General features: G+C 28.0%; 2 protein-coding genes across 2 annotated transcripts; one reads left to right on the plus strand and one right to left on the minus strand.

The window, feature by feature from the left end:
* Positions 1-8,974: 8,974 nt before the first annotated feature.
* On the minus strand, positions 8,975-17,440 carry OCT59_023160 (uncharacterized protein; the record flags this gene model as incomplete). The annotated part of the gene is made up of 28 exons (XM_025314128.2): positions 8,975-9,353; positions 9,433-9,597; positions 9,662-9,745; positions 9,812-10,164; positions 10,239-10,517; positions 10,594-11,177; positions 11,255-11,512; positions 11,601-11,700; positions 11,779-11,867; positions 11,943-11,999; positions 12,075-12,151; positions 12,238-12,449; positions 12,521-12,745; positions 12,817-13,047; positions 13,114-13,252; positions 13,324-13,510; positions 13,576-13,689; positions 13,770-14,019; positions 14,089-14,194; positions 14,287-14,669; positions 14,740-15,180; positions 15,265-15,635; positions 15,704-15,875; positions 15,954-16,093; positions 16,173-16,313; positions 16,395-16,542; positions 16,628-16,939; positions 17,027-17,440. The coding sequence occupies 28 exons, from the start codon at positions 17,438-17,440 to the stop codon at positions 9,116-9,118; spliced, it is 6,270 nt and encodes a 2,089-aa protein (XP_025185705.2). The 3' UTR covers positions 8,975-9,115.
* A 1,389-nt stretch (positions 17,441-18,829) lies between these two features.
* Positions 18,830-20,882, plus strand: OCT59_023161 (Vacuolar protein sorting-associated protein 21). The gene is made up of 5 exons (XM_025309061.2): positions 18,830-19,145; positions 19,267-19,350; positions 19,491-19,642; positions 19,771-20,023; positions 20,109-20,882. Exons 1-5 carry the CDS (start codon positions 19,028-19,030, stop codon positions 20,243-20,245), a joined length of 744 nt encoding a protein of 247 aa, XP_025185706.2. The 5' UTR covers positions 18,830-19,027; the 3' UTR covers positions 20,246-20,882.
* Positions 20,883-21,592: the final 710 nt, after the last annotated feature.

Here is a 21,592-nt window from a genome sequence, read left to right on the forward strand (position 1 = left end):
GGGATAGTTCTTGATATATCAATAATAAAAATAAATATGTCTATCAAGAAGCATACCGCATCTATATCAAGATCGATACGGTGATGAATTTTTAGATCACGTGGTGTTTAATAATGAAAACTTGCAGTTTTAAATATAAAAGAATTATTTTATAATTATATTAGACTAAACTTTTCTCTATAAACTTGGCTTAAAAATAATATTGGTTACCTTCAATAGATTGTCTATTACATTTCATTATTAACTAGTCTCATCATAGTAAAATACAAAGAAAAAGAAAGCATTTACGCATTAGGAAAAATACCAACATTTATTGGCATGTGATTTACGTGAAAAACAATTCAATTGTAAGTTAAAAGTTGTCTTAATAGAGTTAAAAAACAGGTTATTGGTAAATAAACAGATTAACCAGGTTCTGATCGTTCGGAATTTTTTAGTTGATAATTATTGGCTGATGAAATTGTGACCTGATCAACAACCTTAACGTGTCTAGTAATATGCGCCCTTTGTGGTATTGCTTCTTTACCTTATACCAAGGTTAACCGTTCAAAATTTTGTAGGATTTGTTAATGGATTTTCGATCAAAAAACCCGAACGACAATTGAACAGGCCTACTAAATCATCTTAATTAATCAGTCAAGAGGTGATGAGATTATTCAATATATTATGAGACTTTGACTCACTTTTAGGATGTTTTATTTTTATGAAATCTATAAAATAAAATTTTACCCATAGTAAAGACAAATACAAATAATAAAATTGCGAAACATATCCCTATTTAGTAGAGGGAGTTTTATTTGAATGGACATACTTTATAATTGGTTGAATATATTGGATTTATATGTCATGAAACATATTATTATTGATGGAAAAGAAAGATAGGGAAATTTGTATTATCGTGCGTCGACGCTTATGTTAGGTTTTTACAATTAATTAAATTACTCAAAATGTAACCAATTTATAGAGGTTTCGTTGATACATAGTTGATAAAAACTGACAAAGTGTTTATTTAACCTTTATTGTTTCATATGAGCTACTCTTGTAGAAATTACAAAAATGTAAACAGTATACAAAGAAATAAAATTATTTATTTTCATGTTTTAGCCCAACAATTTGATTCTCGTGAATGTCTAAAAAAGCAAATACATATGGGTCATAAAAAAGTTCCAAAAAATTATATACGTATATTTTAAAAAATTCAAAATACCAATCCGTTCAGATTCGCCATTTGGAAGAATAGAATAAATTTGATTCGGTTTTACTTCTTGAATAACTGCAACTTTTGTGTGTTGGTGGTTGCTGGAATTTGGATAGTATTGAATGCGATCTAAAAAAATAATAAATTAGTTCATTTTCATAATTTTTTTTTTAAAAAAATAAAAAAATACTCACTTCCTTTTTCATACGCCATTTTTTATTTTTTTTTTGATCTAAATTAATTATTTCAGATATTTAACAGAGTATTTATAATTAAAAACACCCTGATAATCAATTATTCCATCTATTCCATCTATTCAAAATAATATTAACGGATTAAGCGCGCACTAATCAACAAAAATGCGATGACTAATTTTGATGTGTGATAATTGTCTAAAATTTTAGAGTTTCATAACAAAACATCCCCATTCTTCTTTGGCTCAGTCTCTTTCCTTTTATAGCTTTATTCAAATTTCATTTGTTTTTAATTCTTATTGAAAAGCATCTGGCGTTTCTTTAAACGAGGCAAACAGGGGCCGCCATATTGCATAGATTTCGGCAAAATTCATCTTATTTCAGGTAAAATACAAGCTATTTCATCCATCCTATCCTGAAGAAGATTTATAAACTTCTTATGATCAATCATACTTGGTGTTTGATTGTATTCTCGCATATGTTACACAACAAAAACGCGATGACTAATTTTTGTCGTGTGATAATTGTCTGAAATTGATGAGTTATCATAACAAGAACAGTGTCTTTTTGACTCGGACTCTTTCCTTTATAGCTTAATTCGAGCTTCATTTGTTATTAATTATTATTGAAAAGCATTTGGCGTTTATAAACAAGGCTAGCATATCCATCATGTTGCGTAGATTTCGGCAAAATTCATCTTATTTCAGGTAAAAATACAAGCTATTTCATCCATCCTATTCTGAAGAAAGATTTACAAACTTCTTATGATCAATCATACTTGGTGTTGGTGTTAGATGGAATTCTCGCATATGTTACACAACAAAAACGCGATGACTAATTGTTGTCGTGTGATAATTGTCTGAAATTGATGAGTTATCATAACAAGATACCCTTACAGTGTTTTTTTTGACTCGGACTCTTTCCTTTATAGTTTAATTCGAGCTTCATTTGTTATTAATTATTATTGAAAAGCATTTGGCGTTTCTTTAAACGAGATAAACAAGGCTAGCATATCCATCATATTGCGTAGATTTCGGCAAAATTCATCTTATTTCATATCATGCAGATAATCCTTGAGACTATTTCATCCATCTTACTCTGAAAGAAGATTTATTCAAACTGCTTATGATCATACTTAGCGTTTAGATGGAATCCTGAAGAGTTATTTAAGATAGGTTTGATCTAAATAATAAAGAACTAATTTTGTGAATATAATATTGGCGCATATGATGTCAGCTGGACTCTATGTATCTTAAACCCGCACTGGAAAAGACATATGCTGATAGAAGGTATGAAAATCGGAACTGTTAGCAATCGTTTATACTATTTCTTTATTTGGTTTTAAAGTTATAAAACACCAGCACTATGCATTTTGCCGATCTGCCGGCACGAAATTTTTATTCAAGTAAAGAGACATTAATTAAACTTCCGGTATTCATGTGACTAATTATTTATCTTCAAAGGGATTTTTAGACCTAAACCCGAAAAAGCACCCCTGATTGGTTATAAGTATCGTGATAGGCAACAAATGTCTCGTTAATTGTGAAGGTCGTATTAAAATTAGCATTCACGAGGATCTTACATTATCTGATATAGAAATGCAGCATGTTTTACATCCTAACCGAGCAGATATATCAATCCCACCTGAAATCAAAGATTTTATATCAGATAATATTAGTTTACTTCCACGCGAAATCTATATACAACTTGTTGAGCGTGGTTTGAACGGCAAAAACAGATCCACTTTTGCTTGGACAGAACTTAGTAAAAAAGATATAACCGAGATGACCCTTATTTCTGCGCAAAAATGGAAATGCTCTTGGATTTAACTAAATTATGAGATATATTACAAGATTCTCAATTCAATTACGTGAAAATTTGGTTTGGATGCTATATGTAAGTGATTATTTTTTAAAAAATATATTTAATTAAAAAATAGAATAGTTATAATTTCAATTCTTGCACATAAAATTTAAAATAAATTTTTAATGAAATGTAATTTTTTTTTATAATAAATGTTTATTTCTGCAATTTAATATTTTTTAAAAAAATATTTAGATAATACCAAAAATTTGAACTATATGCCGCTAGCTGAAGTAGATGGAGTTTGCTTCCCGTTAGCCTACTTATTTTTGGGAAAAGTGGATTGTGGTGATGGAATTCGAACTGGTGTTATCATTAATTTTTTATTACAATTAAAATGCGCGGTCTTCAACCTGAATTTTTCCTGTCTGACAAAGATTTCACAGAAAGCCGTGGAATCAAGATGATCAAATAACAAATTTTCTCAACAAATCAATTGGTGTGGTGGCACAACACTTTTCTTTTATAAACCTGTCTTTTAAACCAGTTTTAATCAAAATAAAGTAAGTTTTTGTCCACAAGAACTACGCCCTTTGGTATGGGAATTTATGAGCAAACATTTTCAATATCCGTTGATTCAAATAGTTGATGGGCAATTCCTTTCTTCAAATTCTATTTGGATAATGGCAGTAGAGGAAGCTTATAATGTAAACAACATTCTTTACCTTGGCTCTGGGCATATCTATGGAATTGATGGTATTGGTTCTTATGGTTTCGAGCAGGATGTGATATAAAAATTCAATGTTTAAAACAAATATGTTTGTGAAGGCGCATTGGAAGGTATTGAAGCGTGATTTTTTATACAAATTCTTTCATCCACGTTTGGACTTAGTAGTGTTTATCATTATGGAACAAGTTATTCCACATAATCAAAGAAAGTTTGAGCAAATATTTGTAGTAAACCGTGAAAGGCAGATTGGCGAAAAAACATTCAAAAAAGAGTGGAAAGATAAAATTTGGCAAAGCGACCACTTAATAATGCGTATTTAACAGATGTTTTACATTAGATATATGATGTCCTGCTTTCTTACTAGCTGTTTTTTTAATTTGTAAACATCTTGTGCAGAAAAAAGGAGTTATAGATGTTCAGTTTTTTAACCAAGTTCATCGTCATCACCAATATCCTTTTCTCAATATTACATTCACAGAAGCTAATGATTTTAAACAATCAATTGTTTAAATATCATATTTTGAAGGAGATGATGATGAAAATTCAACAATTTATAAAGAGATTTATAATCGACTTATAAACGTAATGGAAAGATCTTTTGAGATACTTAAAAGATCAGCAAAGCAAAAAAAGGGTTAAGAAATTTCTGTTTATAAAAGGAGGAAAACAGTGCCACTGACATTTAAAGACCATTCTCATAACTATTTTTTTAATTAAATTATTAACTCTCTATTTAGTAATTATAGGTGTCGTACAGTATATTTTTTTAACTTATCAAATTTGTTTATTAATTTAGCACGGTTTGTTTTATTTTTTACGATATTAATTGATCCTATAATTATGACTTACTTATTAGGCAATATTAGGCGATATTAATGCAATACAATGGTGGTTAGTATTACGATGATTTTTTATGTTTTATTGAAATAACTAAAATATCTAATTGTCTGATGTTTTTTAACAGGATTATGACAACATCTTTAATAGGTGCATTTATAATAACTGTAATATTTTTGAAAATATACGATTGCAGAATTTAGATGAAGGAATTGAAAAATTATATAATAGAAGCGGAGACTCTTGAAATTCAAATGCAATTTTTTTTATTAAATCTTTTTTTTTTTCATAAAAAAGAATTTTTTTTAACACGCGTCATTATATAATTATTTTGTAAATTATGAAATTCAAAATTTCATTTTCACAAAACGTTATATCTTAATATATGCTTCTCTATTTGCCGATCTTACCGTACTAAACTTACAGGTAGTTAATATCTAATAAATATCATGATACTAATAATATTTTTTTTCTTCTTTTAATTTAATTTTTAAATTTACCATGCACTTTAATTATGTTATTACTAATAAATTTTTTGCTCTTTATGAAATTAATTTTATTCTTATTTACTAATATGTAACCCATTTTATTTGCTATTATTATTTATTTCTATTTCCATTTTTTTTATATCATAAAAAGGAACTATAGAACCTGTTTTTTTTCAATAATGGTATTATTTTCAGAGGTCTCTAAACATTTGATTGGAACTAAAGAATGCTTAACATTTTTAATTCTAGTATCAGTAAATACAGCTACTTTACATCATTCCGATTTTTCTTTCAATATTTAAATTGAATTCTATTACCAAATAGAAGAATTTAATTATTCTTTAATTCTTTAAAAACCCTTTTTCATAATTTATGAATTTCATTTATATTATTTAATTTTTTTACTATATTAAAAAGATCAAAGTTTAGTGGTTTATTAAATTATTTAAATCAATATATTTATTAGATAATATAGATATCATTATAGAATAATAAAAAATATTATTAAGAAAAAAAAAATAGTAAATAATAATATATTACTGGTACTTAAATAATATATTTTCACACAAACTATAGTTTAAATCAAAGAAGTTGTTCTAATTAAAATTGCCCAGTACTTTTAAAAATAATCAAAAAATAGTTTAATTACTATTATAATATAAAATAATTATTAATCAATAGAGGATTCTAAACATTTCTAAAATAAGTTATAAATTATATTTTTAGGTCTAGAATTTGCTAGTATTCTAAATATGATACTGTTTAATATGATATCACCAGTTCTTATGAATTAAAAGGAAAAGCACCTTTGAATTGATTATATATCTTTCAAGATATATTTAACTAAAATAGTTGATCAGTACTATTGCTCTTAATTGCATACTTTAAAGTTAGTGGACTCAAGTATATTTATTGATATAACTTTTCAAATTTATGGTAGTAAGCAAGTTGTTATTAGTTAAAGTAATAACTTATATTGAAATTAAACTATTTAGATATGTTAAAATAATAACTATCTAGCACTTTTTTTTAAAAAGTTACAGTTAAAGGGATAATATAATAAAAATTATTTCAAGTGAATTTTATTTGGAATGATTTTTATTCTTTAATAATTTATCTTTAGTAAATATTAAAATCATTTACCATGTTCATCTAAATCTATAAAAAAAAGAAAAATACTTCTATATAATACTTCTCAAAAAAAAAGTTACATTCTTTATTGATTTTATTATTTAAATAATCTAACAAATATTTTAGATGTGATATATAATAATACTCTAATTTTAAACACTTTCAATTAATAGTAAAAATTTGTATAATAGAAGGTATAGAATTAAATCTTTAAAATTTACAAGATATCTGGAGTACTATGATTTATAATATATGGTAATATATAAATATATTTTTAATTTAATTTATTTATTATAGTATTTTTTCTTAAAGCTAAGACTCAGTATAAATCTTAAAACTATTAGCAGTTAAAAAATGCTCATGAAAGTCTCAGACAAATCTGGCGAGCCAGAATACTTATGATTAATAAGCCTGATTTATCTATTTATTATCCTATCCTTTTATATGCAAATATAGGCTTAAACTTAGATCTAATAGAATTTCTACTCTACATGGTTTAGTTGTTTTATTTTTTTTTTTAGAAAAATATTTTTCCATTCATCCTTTATTTATGTTTTGATAAAGATGTCTTAGTATTTATTTTACTTATTTTGCTATCTAAATATAAGAACTTTCATTAGTTTGTAATGGATTATTATCTAAAATCCTTTCATACTATCATATTAGATACAAGGTCTTATTTAAAAGCTATTACAGTTTACAGTAGCCTACAATTACCAAGTATTAATAATATAGTTATAAATTCCCAAGTGGTGTAAAAATGGCCATTTGGACAGAAAATATTAAAAAAGTACAGACTTGTTCTTTAATATGATTACCAACTATTAGAACTGCTATCTGGTACTCAACTTAACTGAAAGTTAAAATTGGTTCCTACTGGCATTTCAGAAATATTATAGTTATTCTAAGACTTATTTCAAAAGATCTATTATTATAAAGATATTGCACCTTTAATTTTACTATCTAGATAGATCATCTAATATGTTATGCCTTCATAGTAAAGCATACTACACCTTTAGTGATATTGTAAAGCGATCATCAAGATAAGACCATTCTTCTAAAATATAGTAGTGATTCAAGAACAGAATTCTAAAACTTCTAATAACTTCTTAAAAAATTCTAAGGTATAGTAGTAATTTTAAGAACAGAATTTCAAAACTCCTAATGACATCTTAGAAAATGTTAGGAGGATATCATAATTTTTTATTAAAAATATGCAACTTAACTGTACATACTAATTTACTATGGTTAGAGATGATTATAGTTCAGTGAATTACAGTTTGAACTGAGTCAACTCAACTTATAGTTTAGTTTGCTTATACTCTGAACTGAACTGCTAAACTACAATTCATTTTAAGTTAACTTAGTTTAAACTGAACTAAACTTATAAGTAAAATATAAAATTTTCATCAAATAAATTTAAATTACTTATTTTGATGATTGCATTCTACTGGATGGGACATAAGCTTTATGATAATTTGTTTGTATGGTATATAAACTACATATTAATAAAGCATATATAAATCATTAAAAAAAAAAAAAATTCAAATTACTTATGTAATTTAATATTTTCTTTATTTATTAAATTTAATATTGTTTTAGTTATACTATTGAATTATATTTAATGATTATATAATATCACTATACTACCTCTTTAAAAGTAGTAATATTCATATTTATAAACTGTATACTATATAAAATTAAAAGTTTTTATATTTATATATAAAATTAAAATTCTTGTATTTAATATTCTAATAAAAATAAAAAATTGAAAATTAATATGATTAGCATATTTTTTACTATGATTTTTTATAAATTTTAATTTATTATATGATTTAATAATATGAATATTCAATAGTATTCTGTTCAAATTACTCAAATTAAACCTTTAAAATGAACCAGTTTAGTTCAGCTTACTAAACTGAACTTTTGAATTGAATTATGATTCAGTCTACTTAAGATGTAAACTGAATTGAACTGGATCAGTTCAGTTTAAGTTATAATCAACTTTAATTATGGTAATTATGGTGCAATCCAACTTATACTAATTCCTGTACTTACATGCTATTGGTAGTAGCATCTGTAGTAAAATTCTTTAATTTTTATGATTGGTAGAATTAAACCTGTAATCTCTTTATAATCAAACTTAATGAGAAAGTGCTGTCTTAACAATTAATTTAATTTATTTATAATAATCTTATTATATTAAATATTAATTAAATTTTGCTTTAAAAAATATATTAAAAATATACTGAAATAAAATTATATATGTAAAATATAAAGAAAATTTATATATAGCTAATTTATTATTAATATATTTGTTTACATATATAGGTAATAGGTTGTATTGTTTATCATTTAACACAAATATAAAATAAGACTATTACTAATCTTAAAATTACTAATAAGAATAATAAGAATTACATTTAATGCTGGTAATAATTAAAATACGTTGATTTAAATATAAAGTATAGCTTTAATTCTATAAATACTAAAACTATTCAATTTATGATAAAATTGGAAGAATATAATACTAAATTATTCTTAATGACATTATAGCAATATACTAAATTATAATAAATTTTTAAACAAAAAAAAACAATTTTAATTAGTTGCTCTATTGGTTGTTCTATTTGCTTTCTTCTAAATGATGAGTGGTTAGTAAATTAAACAGTCTAAACTATATAGATCTCTTTGTTATACATTAAATACTAAATTAATTTATGCCAATATTTCAACTGTTTCCTTGTAAATAACACGGTATACCATAAACCACAGGAGCCGAACCAATTAGATACTTAAGATTACAAACTTTTCTTGCTAATGTGACAGCTTGAACTAATGATACATTACTTTTTTGTTTCGTTGGGGTTTCTTCATTAGAGGTTAATCCCCAATTCTTAAACATGGATTTACTGAATCTATCAAAATCCACATCAGTGACATCCCATAAATTTGCGACAATTGCTGGGCTGTCACAATAAAATTTGATATAAAATAGTTAACGTTTGTAATGAGTCAAATATATTGAGTTTTATCTTTGCAATTTACCTTCCAGCCAATAAATAACTTAGGATTATGCCAGAGGGATCAAATTCCCCTCCTAGCTTTAATCGTCCACTACTACAACCGAATAAAAGTGTTACAGCGCAACGATCTAAATTTTTAATTTTATTTCTCTTACAATATGTTTCACCAGCACCATGTCCGAAATACCTAACAATATAATTATAATTATTCGATATCATCAGTAGAAAATATAAATGTAATATAAACTTACATAAAAAGTTCTTTATTTGTTAAACCATCTACCCATTCTTGATCAGTAGGGATCCGTCCAATAATTCCGTCCGAACCTTTAATACTTTTGCAATAGTTCATTTATTTTGGTTCTTTGACTTTTTGTTTTAAAAAAAAAAGAAATACTTACTTTTTTACAAAATCTTCAAATTTATTTTGTGTGTGCTTCAGATTTTGACTTGGATTAAGAACATAAAATATTTTATTCACATCAATGACATAGTCTGACCATTCCGTTTTTTCGCCCCTTTTATTTTCACCCTTTTTGTTCACATGATTCGTTAGCATGATTCTATCTCTCAAGAACGAAAGAGACGGTAATCTTGAAACGGCTTGAAATCGTAAACATGGCAAACTTTCCCATGGTAACATTTGCACATTTTTATCAAGAATTAATATAACGTGTTGATTATCATGATTATCGAAATTAGAGTTCATATAATTATCATCATCAGATAACGCCTCTTGAACATCCATTATAAGCTTAAAAATTAGAATATAATAATTACTTTAATCATTACTTTTAATTAAAAATGGCGAGTAATTTTAAAACAAACCTGATCCAAGTCTATTTCATCATATCCGATCTGTTGATCATTGTATTTATTATACGCGTCAACAAGGAAATAAAGAATATCTTCAACATCTTGATCTTGTGCATTTGACCCTAGTCGAAGAAATGATTTATAAAGCTCTGTTTCAATATCAAGCTTTCTCATTTTTGAATGCTTTCCAGATAATTTGTTATTTTCGCATCTGAATAATAAATTATCCATTTTTTCTTTGAATTTTAATATCCTACTGGGAGATTCCTGCCTATCCGCCATTAATATTCCCTGTTTTATAATAAATGTTTAAATGCATCATTCTACGAATTTTTTTATATAAGAAAAGCCAATTAAATGAATTTACCTTAAAACCACCAAGCCACCAATTCTCAATATTGAATAACAGATCTTTTAGTTTTACATCTAATTCCTTTCTTGCTTTCCACCATGCTTTTGATGTTGAAGGATTTTTGTTAATTTGTTCGGATGAATCTAAAATACCATTAAATTCTTTAAGTGCGTCTTCATAACTTAATCCATCGTTTTCTCCATCTCTACATGATTGACGTTTCAATGGCAATCGAAGTAGGAGTGGGGTCGTCTTCTGTCGATATCGGCAAATGTACATTTCGTCTGTTTCGATGTCAATGGAAATAGAACAAACTGCCCAATTAGGAGGCAAAATATCCAAAAACTCTTTTTGAAATTCATTATAAGTTAAGGATGATTCATTTTTATATCTCTGAGTTAAATCCATTAAGAAACTTCTACGAGATTCAGTTTCGTCATCATATAAATCATTATCTTCATTCTGTAAAATATTAGACTCAGAAGGAAACATAGCAATTTTTTGTGGCCATTGGTTGTCGTCATACAATAAAGGAAAACTTAATTTCTTATCTAATGCCGCAGACATTTCTCTCTTTGCTGTAAGAGCTTTTGTCATTTCTAAATACCAAATATTTAAATAAAGATACGTTTACTAAATTGAGAAACTAAGGCCTAAAAAAAATTTGATATATTACCCAGATAAAATGAACAAATAACAGCCATATCACTTTGGATAATGTTTAATTGACTGGCCTTGGTCATGACTACCATCGAAATGCACAAAGAAGCTTCTTGTAACAAGTGTGTTGGTCCACACTCATATGCTAACTCGTAAACTTCCATCAAATATTCAAGCATCTTGTCAATTTCTTCGGTTGTAGCTGACGTTGTTAATTTCATGGATTGTTTCGACTTTTTATTAACAACATTATTCATCATTGGTAACGAAAATACTGCAACGTAATAACGTGATTTAAAATTAATTCACATTATTAAATTATATACGTATAAAAAATTAAAATTATAATAATTATAATATACCAGAGTCACGGATATTTTCATATAACAAGCGGTTCTGACTCATTAATTTGGTGGTAATTTCCATTATTTTGACTTTACTCAAAATAAAAATATGTTCAGCCTATAAAAAAAAAAAAACTTTCTTATTCACGCAATATATGTAAGTTATATATGTCACTCGTTGTTTTAAACATCCAACCTTTTCAAGACATGATTGATTCGAAAGTTTTTCGTGTTCAATCAATCTAAGTCCCTCTTCGATCTTGCCTCGTTTACTTAAGATCAACCCTGAAAACAAAATTTCTTTACGTTTAGAAGTATACCCATTAATGAAATATCTCAAAAGGTAAATATCAAACAAACCTTGGCGGCGAAAAAGTTCACTTTTAAGATATGAAAGTAAAAAACATTCGTTACTGCCTAACCATTTAATTTATCATATGTTTAATCATCTTTAAAAAGATCTAAATTTCATTAAAAATCACAGACAGTTACCGTCTCTTGTAAGCTTGATTTTTGGCGGCGTGTCCGAGTGTGAAACAAATTTTTTACTCCTTGGCGTTTGTAATACACTAATTTTGAATAATTGAAATTTAAAATTTGCTAAATTTATCAAAAAAAAAGATTTTTCCTACGAGACTTTTGTTTTAAACAAAACCTTGCGTCCAGGTATTCAATTTTAGAAATATATTCTTCTTTCATGATATTGGTCAGAATATCAACAGCCTTACGATAATAATCCAATGCAAAGTCATAACATTGCATCTGATTATCGAAATCCCCTTGTCTAAATTTGAAATCACCTTCTCGATACTTGAAGTCACCGAAACATAACTTTACGAGAGCTGTTTCTTTTCGAAAGATAACAGACTTAAACGATAAAAGGTAATTAACAAATTAAAATAATTTAAATCTGTTTAAAGGAAATAACTAATATGAACCTTTTGTTGATACTCAATGGCTTGATTAATCTTTTCTTCACTTTCTTTCCAGCAATTTTTTCGAAATTCCAATTCGGCTAAATTTAATAAAACACGACTTATGCTCGCATTTGCTTTAATAGGTTGAATTAATTCCAGTGCCTGTTGAAAACAATAATCTGCTTCTTTTATGCTTCCTCGTAAGATGTGTAATTGTCCGAGATGGTGATTACATTCAAAAAGCATCTATGATAAAAATAAGGAAACTAATGATCAGGCTGATCACTACTTTACATGTAAGTAATAGATAAATATACCTGTAAAACGCTCCATTTCCATCTTTGTGCAGTTAAATTCAAAAAGCCACCAAAAATTTCCTTATTTATCTTAGTTAAGCATTTATTATCCACTTGATTTTCAACGAGAAAAGGATTAACTTCTGTGTCCGTTTGATCTTGATGTCTTCCGTGAAAATTAACATTCCTCATCATTCTGTTAAGTAAATGAATAGCCTGCGTGACATTACTAATGGCTTCTTCTAAACGACCCTTTAAAATAAACTAAATAAGTTAAACATATAAACTTAAATACAATAAAGTGTGATAAATTTTTACCAAATGTATTAAAATACGCGATCGCGTGAAAGCAGCATCCACGAATAACATCCGATCATTTTTTCTTCGTCTAGCAGTCGCAACTACAGAATTCTGTCTGATATTTGCAACCAAAGTTGATTGGTCAAAAAATGAGATACTAAAGGGAGGAATTATTATTTAATACTCTGATTGTTAAAAGATAGACTACGTAAAAAAAAAACAATGTACCTTTTATCAACATTACCAATTGCACATAGATAATGACTATATCCTAGCATCCACGATAATTTAACTTCACTCGTACAAATATTTGAATCAAGGATATCTTTAGCTTTTTCGAAAGCTATTCCAGCTCTACCAGTATAACCGAGATTTAAATATGTCTGACCAATCTGAGTATATAAATTTACCGAATCTAAATTTTAAGCTCAAGTAAATTAATCATATTTTGGTATACCTAAATAAGCATAATTATACTACCTGAATATCGATCAGTTGCGTCTTTAACTCCATTATTTAAACTTAACATAAGATTCAACGTTTTGATTTTGTTCCTTGGTTCATTCATGACTCCAAAAAAATCCACAAGTAACACTTAATAATTAATTACTGTCAAGAATATGGTTGTTTGAATTATTTGGGGAGAGTGAATATTTGAAAAATATTAAGGATACGAAGATAGCCATAAAACCTTTCAATGTCATCAATGTTTTTCTTAGTGCTCTCTATGTGCTTACTCATAACAGTGCTTCCAGGGAAATAAGGAGGAATTTTTTTTAAAATACTTTCCCATATTACAAATGCACTCTCAAATGATTTGTTAGAACGATGTTCCCACTCAAGTGTGAGAATACCAATCAAAGAATAAGCAGTCGCTAGATAATAAGAACAAAGATGTCTAAGATTGTCATCCTTGCCAAAGTTCTATAAGGCAAATTAGGAGAAGTTGGTATAAATTCGTATCAACAAAATCAAAATAATAAATAATTTTACATCTGTTTTTAGTAAATCAACGGCTTCTTCAATATACTTCAATGTAGAATTTTGATCTGAATCACCTTCAATATATATCATAAATTTAACTTTTTCAGTTAATATCCTATAAGTTGATATAAAATATCCGGAAATAAAAAAACAACAATTAAAAACAAATAATTTAAGATAATTATTGAATGTAAGTTGAACACTGACCTTGCACGTCGAATAGGATAATTCTCAGGAAGATAGCAAGTCAACAAAGTATCAATTAGTGTCTTTTCTACATTTAAAAAATCAAATTGAATATTATGTGAGTCTAATACACGCTCCTTAAATACGCGCAATTCGTATTCCAACAACCCTGCAAAATCAATAAAGTTATATCCTGCTTCTAAGAAAATATCCTGAATTGGTGTGAATCCACTATCTGGACAATTAAAATAAGTTGAATAGATATAACGATAAATTATGTTAGGAATTGATGGTGATTCTTGAGATGCGGATAAAACCGTTTGTGATGAAACCAATTCCGAAAACTGAAGGAAATCTCGTTTAGGAAGATATTTTAGAGATTGTTCTAAAGCTTTGCTGGCTTCCTTTAAATGTATGATACAATTTAGTACACAATATTCACGTATTCTATAAAAATATATATTAAATACAAACCTCATATTCATTCATTTTAATTAAACAGCTTCCCAACATATTATATCTCTCACTCAAACGAGATTTAAATTCTTCTAATTCATTCATTGAAGCTTTATTCTTTCCTTTGGTCTCATCTGAGTCCTTATTTTCATTTAAATACCGTATCAAGATTGTACACGCACTGTATATAGGTTTCTTGGCAATATGATACTGATTCTTTATGTAATAAAAGTTGCCAATGCGACAATACGCTCTAAAAATAGAATGAAGCCCTTCTCTGCATGTTGTATGCTGAACAATCTGGTACGCTTGATCGATGTAAGACATACAGTTTTCGTAGGCATTCATTTGATATATATTAAGTTCTAACCGAGAAAGAATATCGTATATATCAATCGTAATCAGCACAATATTCTCAGGATTTAAATAAGATGAATCGCTTCCGCGTAAATAGTTAGACTTTAAAAATTATATATTGGAGATTAGTCAAAATAATTTGTTTTTCTAGTCAAATATTACTAATCAGTTTAATAACTTTCGTACCTTATATTCACCAAAATAATTTTTACAAATGAAATTAAAATAGAGAACAATAATATGAATTAATTCCTTAAGACATTTGTAGACGCTTTCTTCATTAGATTCTTGTGAAAATGATTGTCCTTGTATCAAAACTTGAGCCTGCTCTTTTTCAAATAATCGTTTCGAATCTGTTACAGCAGAATGTCCTTTTTTGGAGGCATCTTCTACGAATTCAACAATTTTCATGATAGGTTGTTTAATTAATTCGACAACCTTGAAAAGCTGCGAAAGTGCATTGATCTCTTTCATGGACAACTTTTCCTTTATATTGCTTTGTGATAATTCATTAAAAGCATCTCGAGCTTCTTTAATTCGTTTTATCGCATCTCCATCTATTATAAAATTAATAATGCATTAAATAAATGTTTATTAAATTAAAAAATGTAAAGCCAAATCTTACTTTGTAGTGTGTACAACAGATTTTCTAACGCAAAATGCGTAATTTCGATCCTTAAATCTGCGATTTGTAATAACTTCTCCAAATCTTGTGCTGAACCCTTAGACTGAGATGAATCCTGTAACGAACAAATAATTGACTCATGAAATTCGATCAATTTCTTGGAATTTTTGTTCTTAAATAATTAATCCCATAAACAATTAGTATAAGTAATAGACAAGATAACAATTCATAAGCGCCACAATTATTATACCTTTCGAGCAACGTATGAATAGTGATTACGCCAAACAAGGAATTGTGGGTACTCAGTAGCATCTTGAATATACATTTTCACCAATATCGACATTTCATTGTAATATGCATTTAATTCCTGATATAATGAAGCTGATTGTTCTGAATTTTGGTTCATTATTAATTAAACGTCTTTTGTTTCGTTTAAATGCTTATTTCATTTTTTTTTTAATTAACTCACCACTTTTATATTTTCTCTCAAACCCAAGAGAAAATCTTAAACTAGTTTCGAAAAATGTAGATAAATTAGGTCGTTTAGTTAAGACAAATGCGTACATGTAAAAGTAACATAATTTTAAGAATGTATTCGAAGCATTCTCCGCTAAAATCATAAAATGAAAAATAAATAAATAAAATGTTAATCTTATAAAATATACTTGAAAAAATGTTAATTTAAAGATACCTGCTAAATTATGAAGTCTACTAATTGCTTTTGAGATGATACGCATTAGGTGTTCTAATTGAGTTTTAGATTGTATCGGGTCCACTGATTCCAATACTTGTCCCCAATATATTGGGTTCCCTTTATGTCTTAAATATTTGGGCAATAACTATAAAAAAACAGATGATTGGATATCAATTGCAGAATATTATAAAAATCTCATTAATAACAAAAATTAATAATACGTGACGCACCTTAATATATTTTCCTTCTTCTAACACTATTATGCATTGAATCGCATAGATTAAACTTGTCAAAATCAATGAAACTATTTCAATATGTGGAATTTTATTATTTTCTGGAATCGGAAAATAAGACAATTCCAATAATTTCACAATATCTGCCGTGTCTTCGTAAGATTTTATGGCTGCGGTATTTATCACAGGTTGACGCGTAAGACTTTCATTAGAGGATATTGCATTGGTCGCTTCAGAAATAGTTGTAGATTCGAAATAAACCAAAAGTCGCGATCGCAATTTCTGTAACAGGTCAATTGTCTTGGTATACTAATCATGAAAAATTTTGCAAGCTTTTAATTATTGAAATTTTAATTAAATAAAAGAATAAATCAAGGTAAATTAAACTTTATTAACCAATCCAAAATCTATCAATTTTAAAATTAAGGTACAAATCGCCTTATCAATTTTTAATTGCTTTACTATCAACTTTTCAATCTTTTCCAGCTCATAAATTGCGGATAAGGTTTCATCTACTAGAGTCTGAAAGTTAGTATCAGGTATTATAGGTTCATTGTGTACAAATGTATTGCTTTTTTCAGAACGCGTTTTTATTATATCAGTCATTGCTTGTAAGTTCTCGTTTATGATATCCTTAAGTTTATACGATCTTGAAACATTAGAATGTGAAACTCGTGTTGTCTTTTTTTCTGTTACATTAGAAACTGACATAGTCGCATTTTCTGTCCGCTCTGACAAGGCTGACTTGACTGGTCTTGATTTGACAGATGGGTTAGAACTGGTATTTGAGTTTGAGCCAGAAGTGGACATGGCGATTAAATCTCAATTTTTGAAATACAAATGGTACTTTATCTTCCACGCGTTTATTGTGCGATAAACGCGCGCGACAAAACATTATATTTATGCATTTATGCACAACGCCGATCTTATTATAATAGTAATGATCGACATGATGCGTAGAAAAAAATAATTGCTTCAGTTCGAAATTCAGTTAGATTCTATTGTTCAATCTGTACGAGAACCTCGCAATAAAACAGTCTTGTTTCAAAAATTCGATAAAAGGACTTCACAGATAATGTACTTTTTTGTTTATCGAATTGTGTTTCGTTGACACGGATCCTTAAAAATAAAAAAATTATAATTCTTATTTATTAATGACTTTTATTGTTAATAATAATAATGATAGTAATGAAAGTTAAAAGTCTCAAAAAAATTTAATAAACGGATGGCCGTGGCCGTCAACGGTTATTAATAGCATAAACAATCATGGTAGAGTGTTGTATTGAAGCAAATGTTTAGATATATGGCTTGCGTTTCCCGCCTCTGAGTGGAAAGAGCGTCAGTATCGACACCTACATTGCAGCGACTCTGCGCTTCGATCTAAGGTTTAAAGTTCAACACTGATCAATGCGTTTGTAACGTGAGGGATTATTTTTGAAGGTGCAATTAATGTTACAATGGTGAATCCGAATATCACGTAGGGTACTCTTTGCGCAGTGTAATTGAACGCATGAGCATGTTATTGGGCACAATGAAAATAACTTGTACTTTAATGTAATGAAATAGTATTTTCTGTAGAAAGACATTTTCTAGATCAAAACAATGCTGAGAATAATAAACTTTAATGGCGGGCTGAGTTATTGATAAATATTACTTTTCCAAATCTTTTTTATGAATTTTATTTTTAATTATTTAATTGTTGTCCGTCATTGCTTCCCTTCTTGTCGATAAACTGGGATAAGGGTTCTCAGAACATTGGTGAACAAGAGGAAAGGACCTTGACCTTTGCCTTTTATCAGTTATTCAAAGAGAGAAATGTATAGATGGATTGTTTCAAGTCTTTGTGAGTATTTGGTGGCATTAAATAAAGAGATAGTCATTTCCAGAACAAAAATTGAGAAATTATTGAGATATCCATTGTTGATAACAAATTCTCCGTTACTGTTTAGGATCAGGCAAATATCTAAGCGTAATAGATCTTTAATTTGAAAACGCTTATAATGTCAAAACTGTACACAATCCTGAACAAAAAAAAAATATACTAGAATTTATACTTTTGGATTTCCTATATAATAAATAGAATAAATAGAAAATTTTGGCATTATTACAATTTTAACCCCTGTAATTTTTCGCTTTGTTTATCAGACCTAATCAGGGGTACATTTTATAATCACTATCGGGCGTTGTGATGTGATACTTGCCGATTTTCTCTATAGTTTATTGAGTAAGCAGAGTGAAATCATTTTAATATTCAACCTCAAACTTTTTTTTCGGTTCTTGCATTGTATCATTATTTTCCATCTTTTTTTTTCTTTTCTCGGCTCAAGCCAACAAACTTTTGAATATATTTCAATTACAAACAAAAAGAAGACAAATACCAGCACATAATTATTGAATATGTCAAATACTTCACGTCAGAGCACTTTGTCTTCTGAATCACCCGCTCGTGCTGGTGGGGAAGGTACCAACCAACAGCCAAACCTAAAACCTGTTCAAGTTAAACTAGTCCTTCTTGGTGGGTTTTTTTTTACCATCGTGTGAAACTTGTTAATATTTATCCAAACTGTCCTCATCACGTAACCTGAGCCAAAGAGCTGAAATTAACAGGCTTTCTTTATATCTTGTACTTTATATAGGTGAAGCTGCAGTGGGTAAATCTAGCTTAGTACTCAGGTTTGTCAATAACGAATTTCAAGAAAATAAAGAACCAACTATTGGTGGTAAGTGAAACATTTGTTGATCCCATAAAATGTATATTTAAAAAATAAATTCTCATTTTTTAAATATATAAAATAGCATTATTTTTTTTGTCTTCGTTATTTTTTAATTTATATAATACCAAATTTATATAATTATTTAGCTGCCTTTTTAACGCAAAAATGCCGTTTGGAAGACAAAGTAATTAAGTTTGAGATTTGGGATACAGCCGGTCAAGAAAGATTTCATTCTTTAGCTCCAATGTATTATCGAAATGCTCAGGCAGCTGTTGTTGTTTATGATGTCACAAAAGCTGTAAGTTTTTATACAGTAATATATGCAGATTTACCTTATGAATTTATTATATCAAAAATATAATAAAAGTGATCTGATCACATATTAAAAATAATTTATAAATGGAATTGGTGGATGGCTACAATTAGGCATCGCTTGACAAAGCTAAATCTTGGGTGAAAGAGCTTCAGCGTCAAGCGAACCCTAATATTGTCATTGCACTCGCAGGTAATAAAATAGATCTTGTCCAACCTATTGAAGAGAGTGAAGATGAGTCTACGGAAAGCGGAAGACAAGTTCCTACTGAGGAAGCTAAAGCCTATGCTAATGAATTCGGCCTGCTATTTTTTGAAACCAGTGCAAAGAAAGGGGATGGTGTTAGGGACGTTTTCACCGAGATTGGTATGAATGATTTAATCAAAATTTAATAATATTATATATATGAGAAGAAAAAGCAAACCATTTACTTAAAAATAATTTCTCACAGCAAAGAAAATTCCGCTTGAACTCATGATGTCCCCTCGCCCACGTCAAATTGTTAACGGAGGGCCAAGCCCGCTTCCCGGCTTACCAAGGGGGAACGGACCAATTGCTGGTGGTACAAATGGAGGGTGTAATTGTTAATTTCCCTACCTTACACATAAGTTATGATTTTATAGATACATTATTTTTGGGTCATTTCTTCATGTATAGGGAGACCTATAATTATGCTTTAAGCGGATATAATTTACATTACATTTTTTTCTTCTTTTTGTTTAATTATATTCATATTTCTATATTGGTTGTGCCGGGAATAATATTATTTGTTCCGAAATTATATAATATCGGAGAATTTTTGTTGAATGATTTGTATTAATGAAGGGGGCGCATTACGATGTTATTGTATTATTGAATATATGACATTTTATATAAAATCCAAGTTTCTTTATTAACATATCCGCGCCCTCACCTTTTACACCAAATATTGAAGAAAAAATAAGCATTTATTGCAGATTTAAGTTCTTTTTTCTGGTTACTTTTATATCATAAACTTTATTATTCCATTACTTTTATGCAGCCCTTCTATATATATATGTGTGTCCCTTAAGAAAAATAATTTCTTTGTTTTTCCTCATGGGAAATTAGTTTTATTATTATATTATTATTATTTTGTATAACAGTTAAGATTATTTTTTTTTCTCCTTCAAAATATCTCTTACAATATGAACAGGTTGTAAATAAAAAAAAAAGATGACTTTTTAATTATTTTAATATTATGATTAAATCTCTTCGTAAATCGGACGACAATTACGATCATTGATTGGCTAAACGAAAGATGTCGTATATAAAGTTCGGAAAAGTGTAACTTTACAGTTCTGCAAGCCACATTAGTTATATTGTGGTGCAATGTACGTAGTTTTACGTCATAACAAATCATTCTTTTTTTTTTAATGACAACAGAATAAAAAAAAAAGCCTGGAAAATCTTGACCTACAAAAAATTAGTGATAAAATTAGAATTGGCTGGATTATCAGGCCAAACGCCATATTCTGAATGGATGAAAAATACAATATGAATAGAAAAATGGATTATATAAATCTAGAACAATGGCATAATGCAAGATGCCAAACTATTATGTTATTTATGCTGGTTAAAACCTGTATTCATAATGACAAAACTTTCGTTACAAATACAATAAAGTAAAAAAAATGTTAGTGCCCTTTCAAACTTTCATTAAAAAAAAAAAAACTTGTTTACTTATAAATTTGGGTTTATTATAAATAATCATGTGAGATATGCGCCAATTTAAGAAACTGACGCGAAAAAGTATATTCGTCCCCGAATTTTAAATTTGAATATTTGTTACATTTGTTTATACGTGAGAGATTTCGTTAAAACATAAAGCCTATATATTTTTGACAGAAAAATAGAGTATAATGTTAGTTGATCGTATAATATGATTTCAAGTTAGTACCACGAGGTCTCGATCTG

The sequence above is a fragment of the Rhizophagus irregularis genome, chromosome 32, assembly GCF_026210795.1.
Source record: "Rhizophagus irregularis chromosome 32, complete sequence".
NCBI lineage: Eukaryota > Fungi > Glomeromycota > Glomeromycetes > Glomerales > Glomeraceae > Rhizophagus > Rhizophagus irregularis.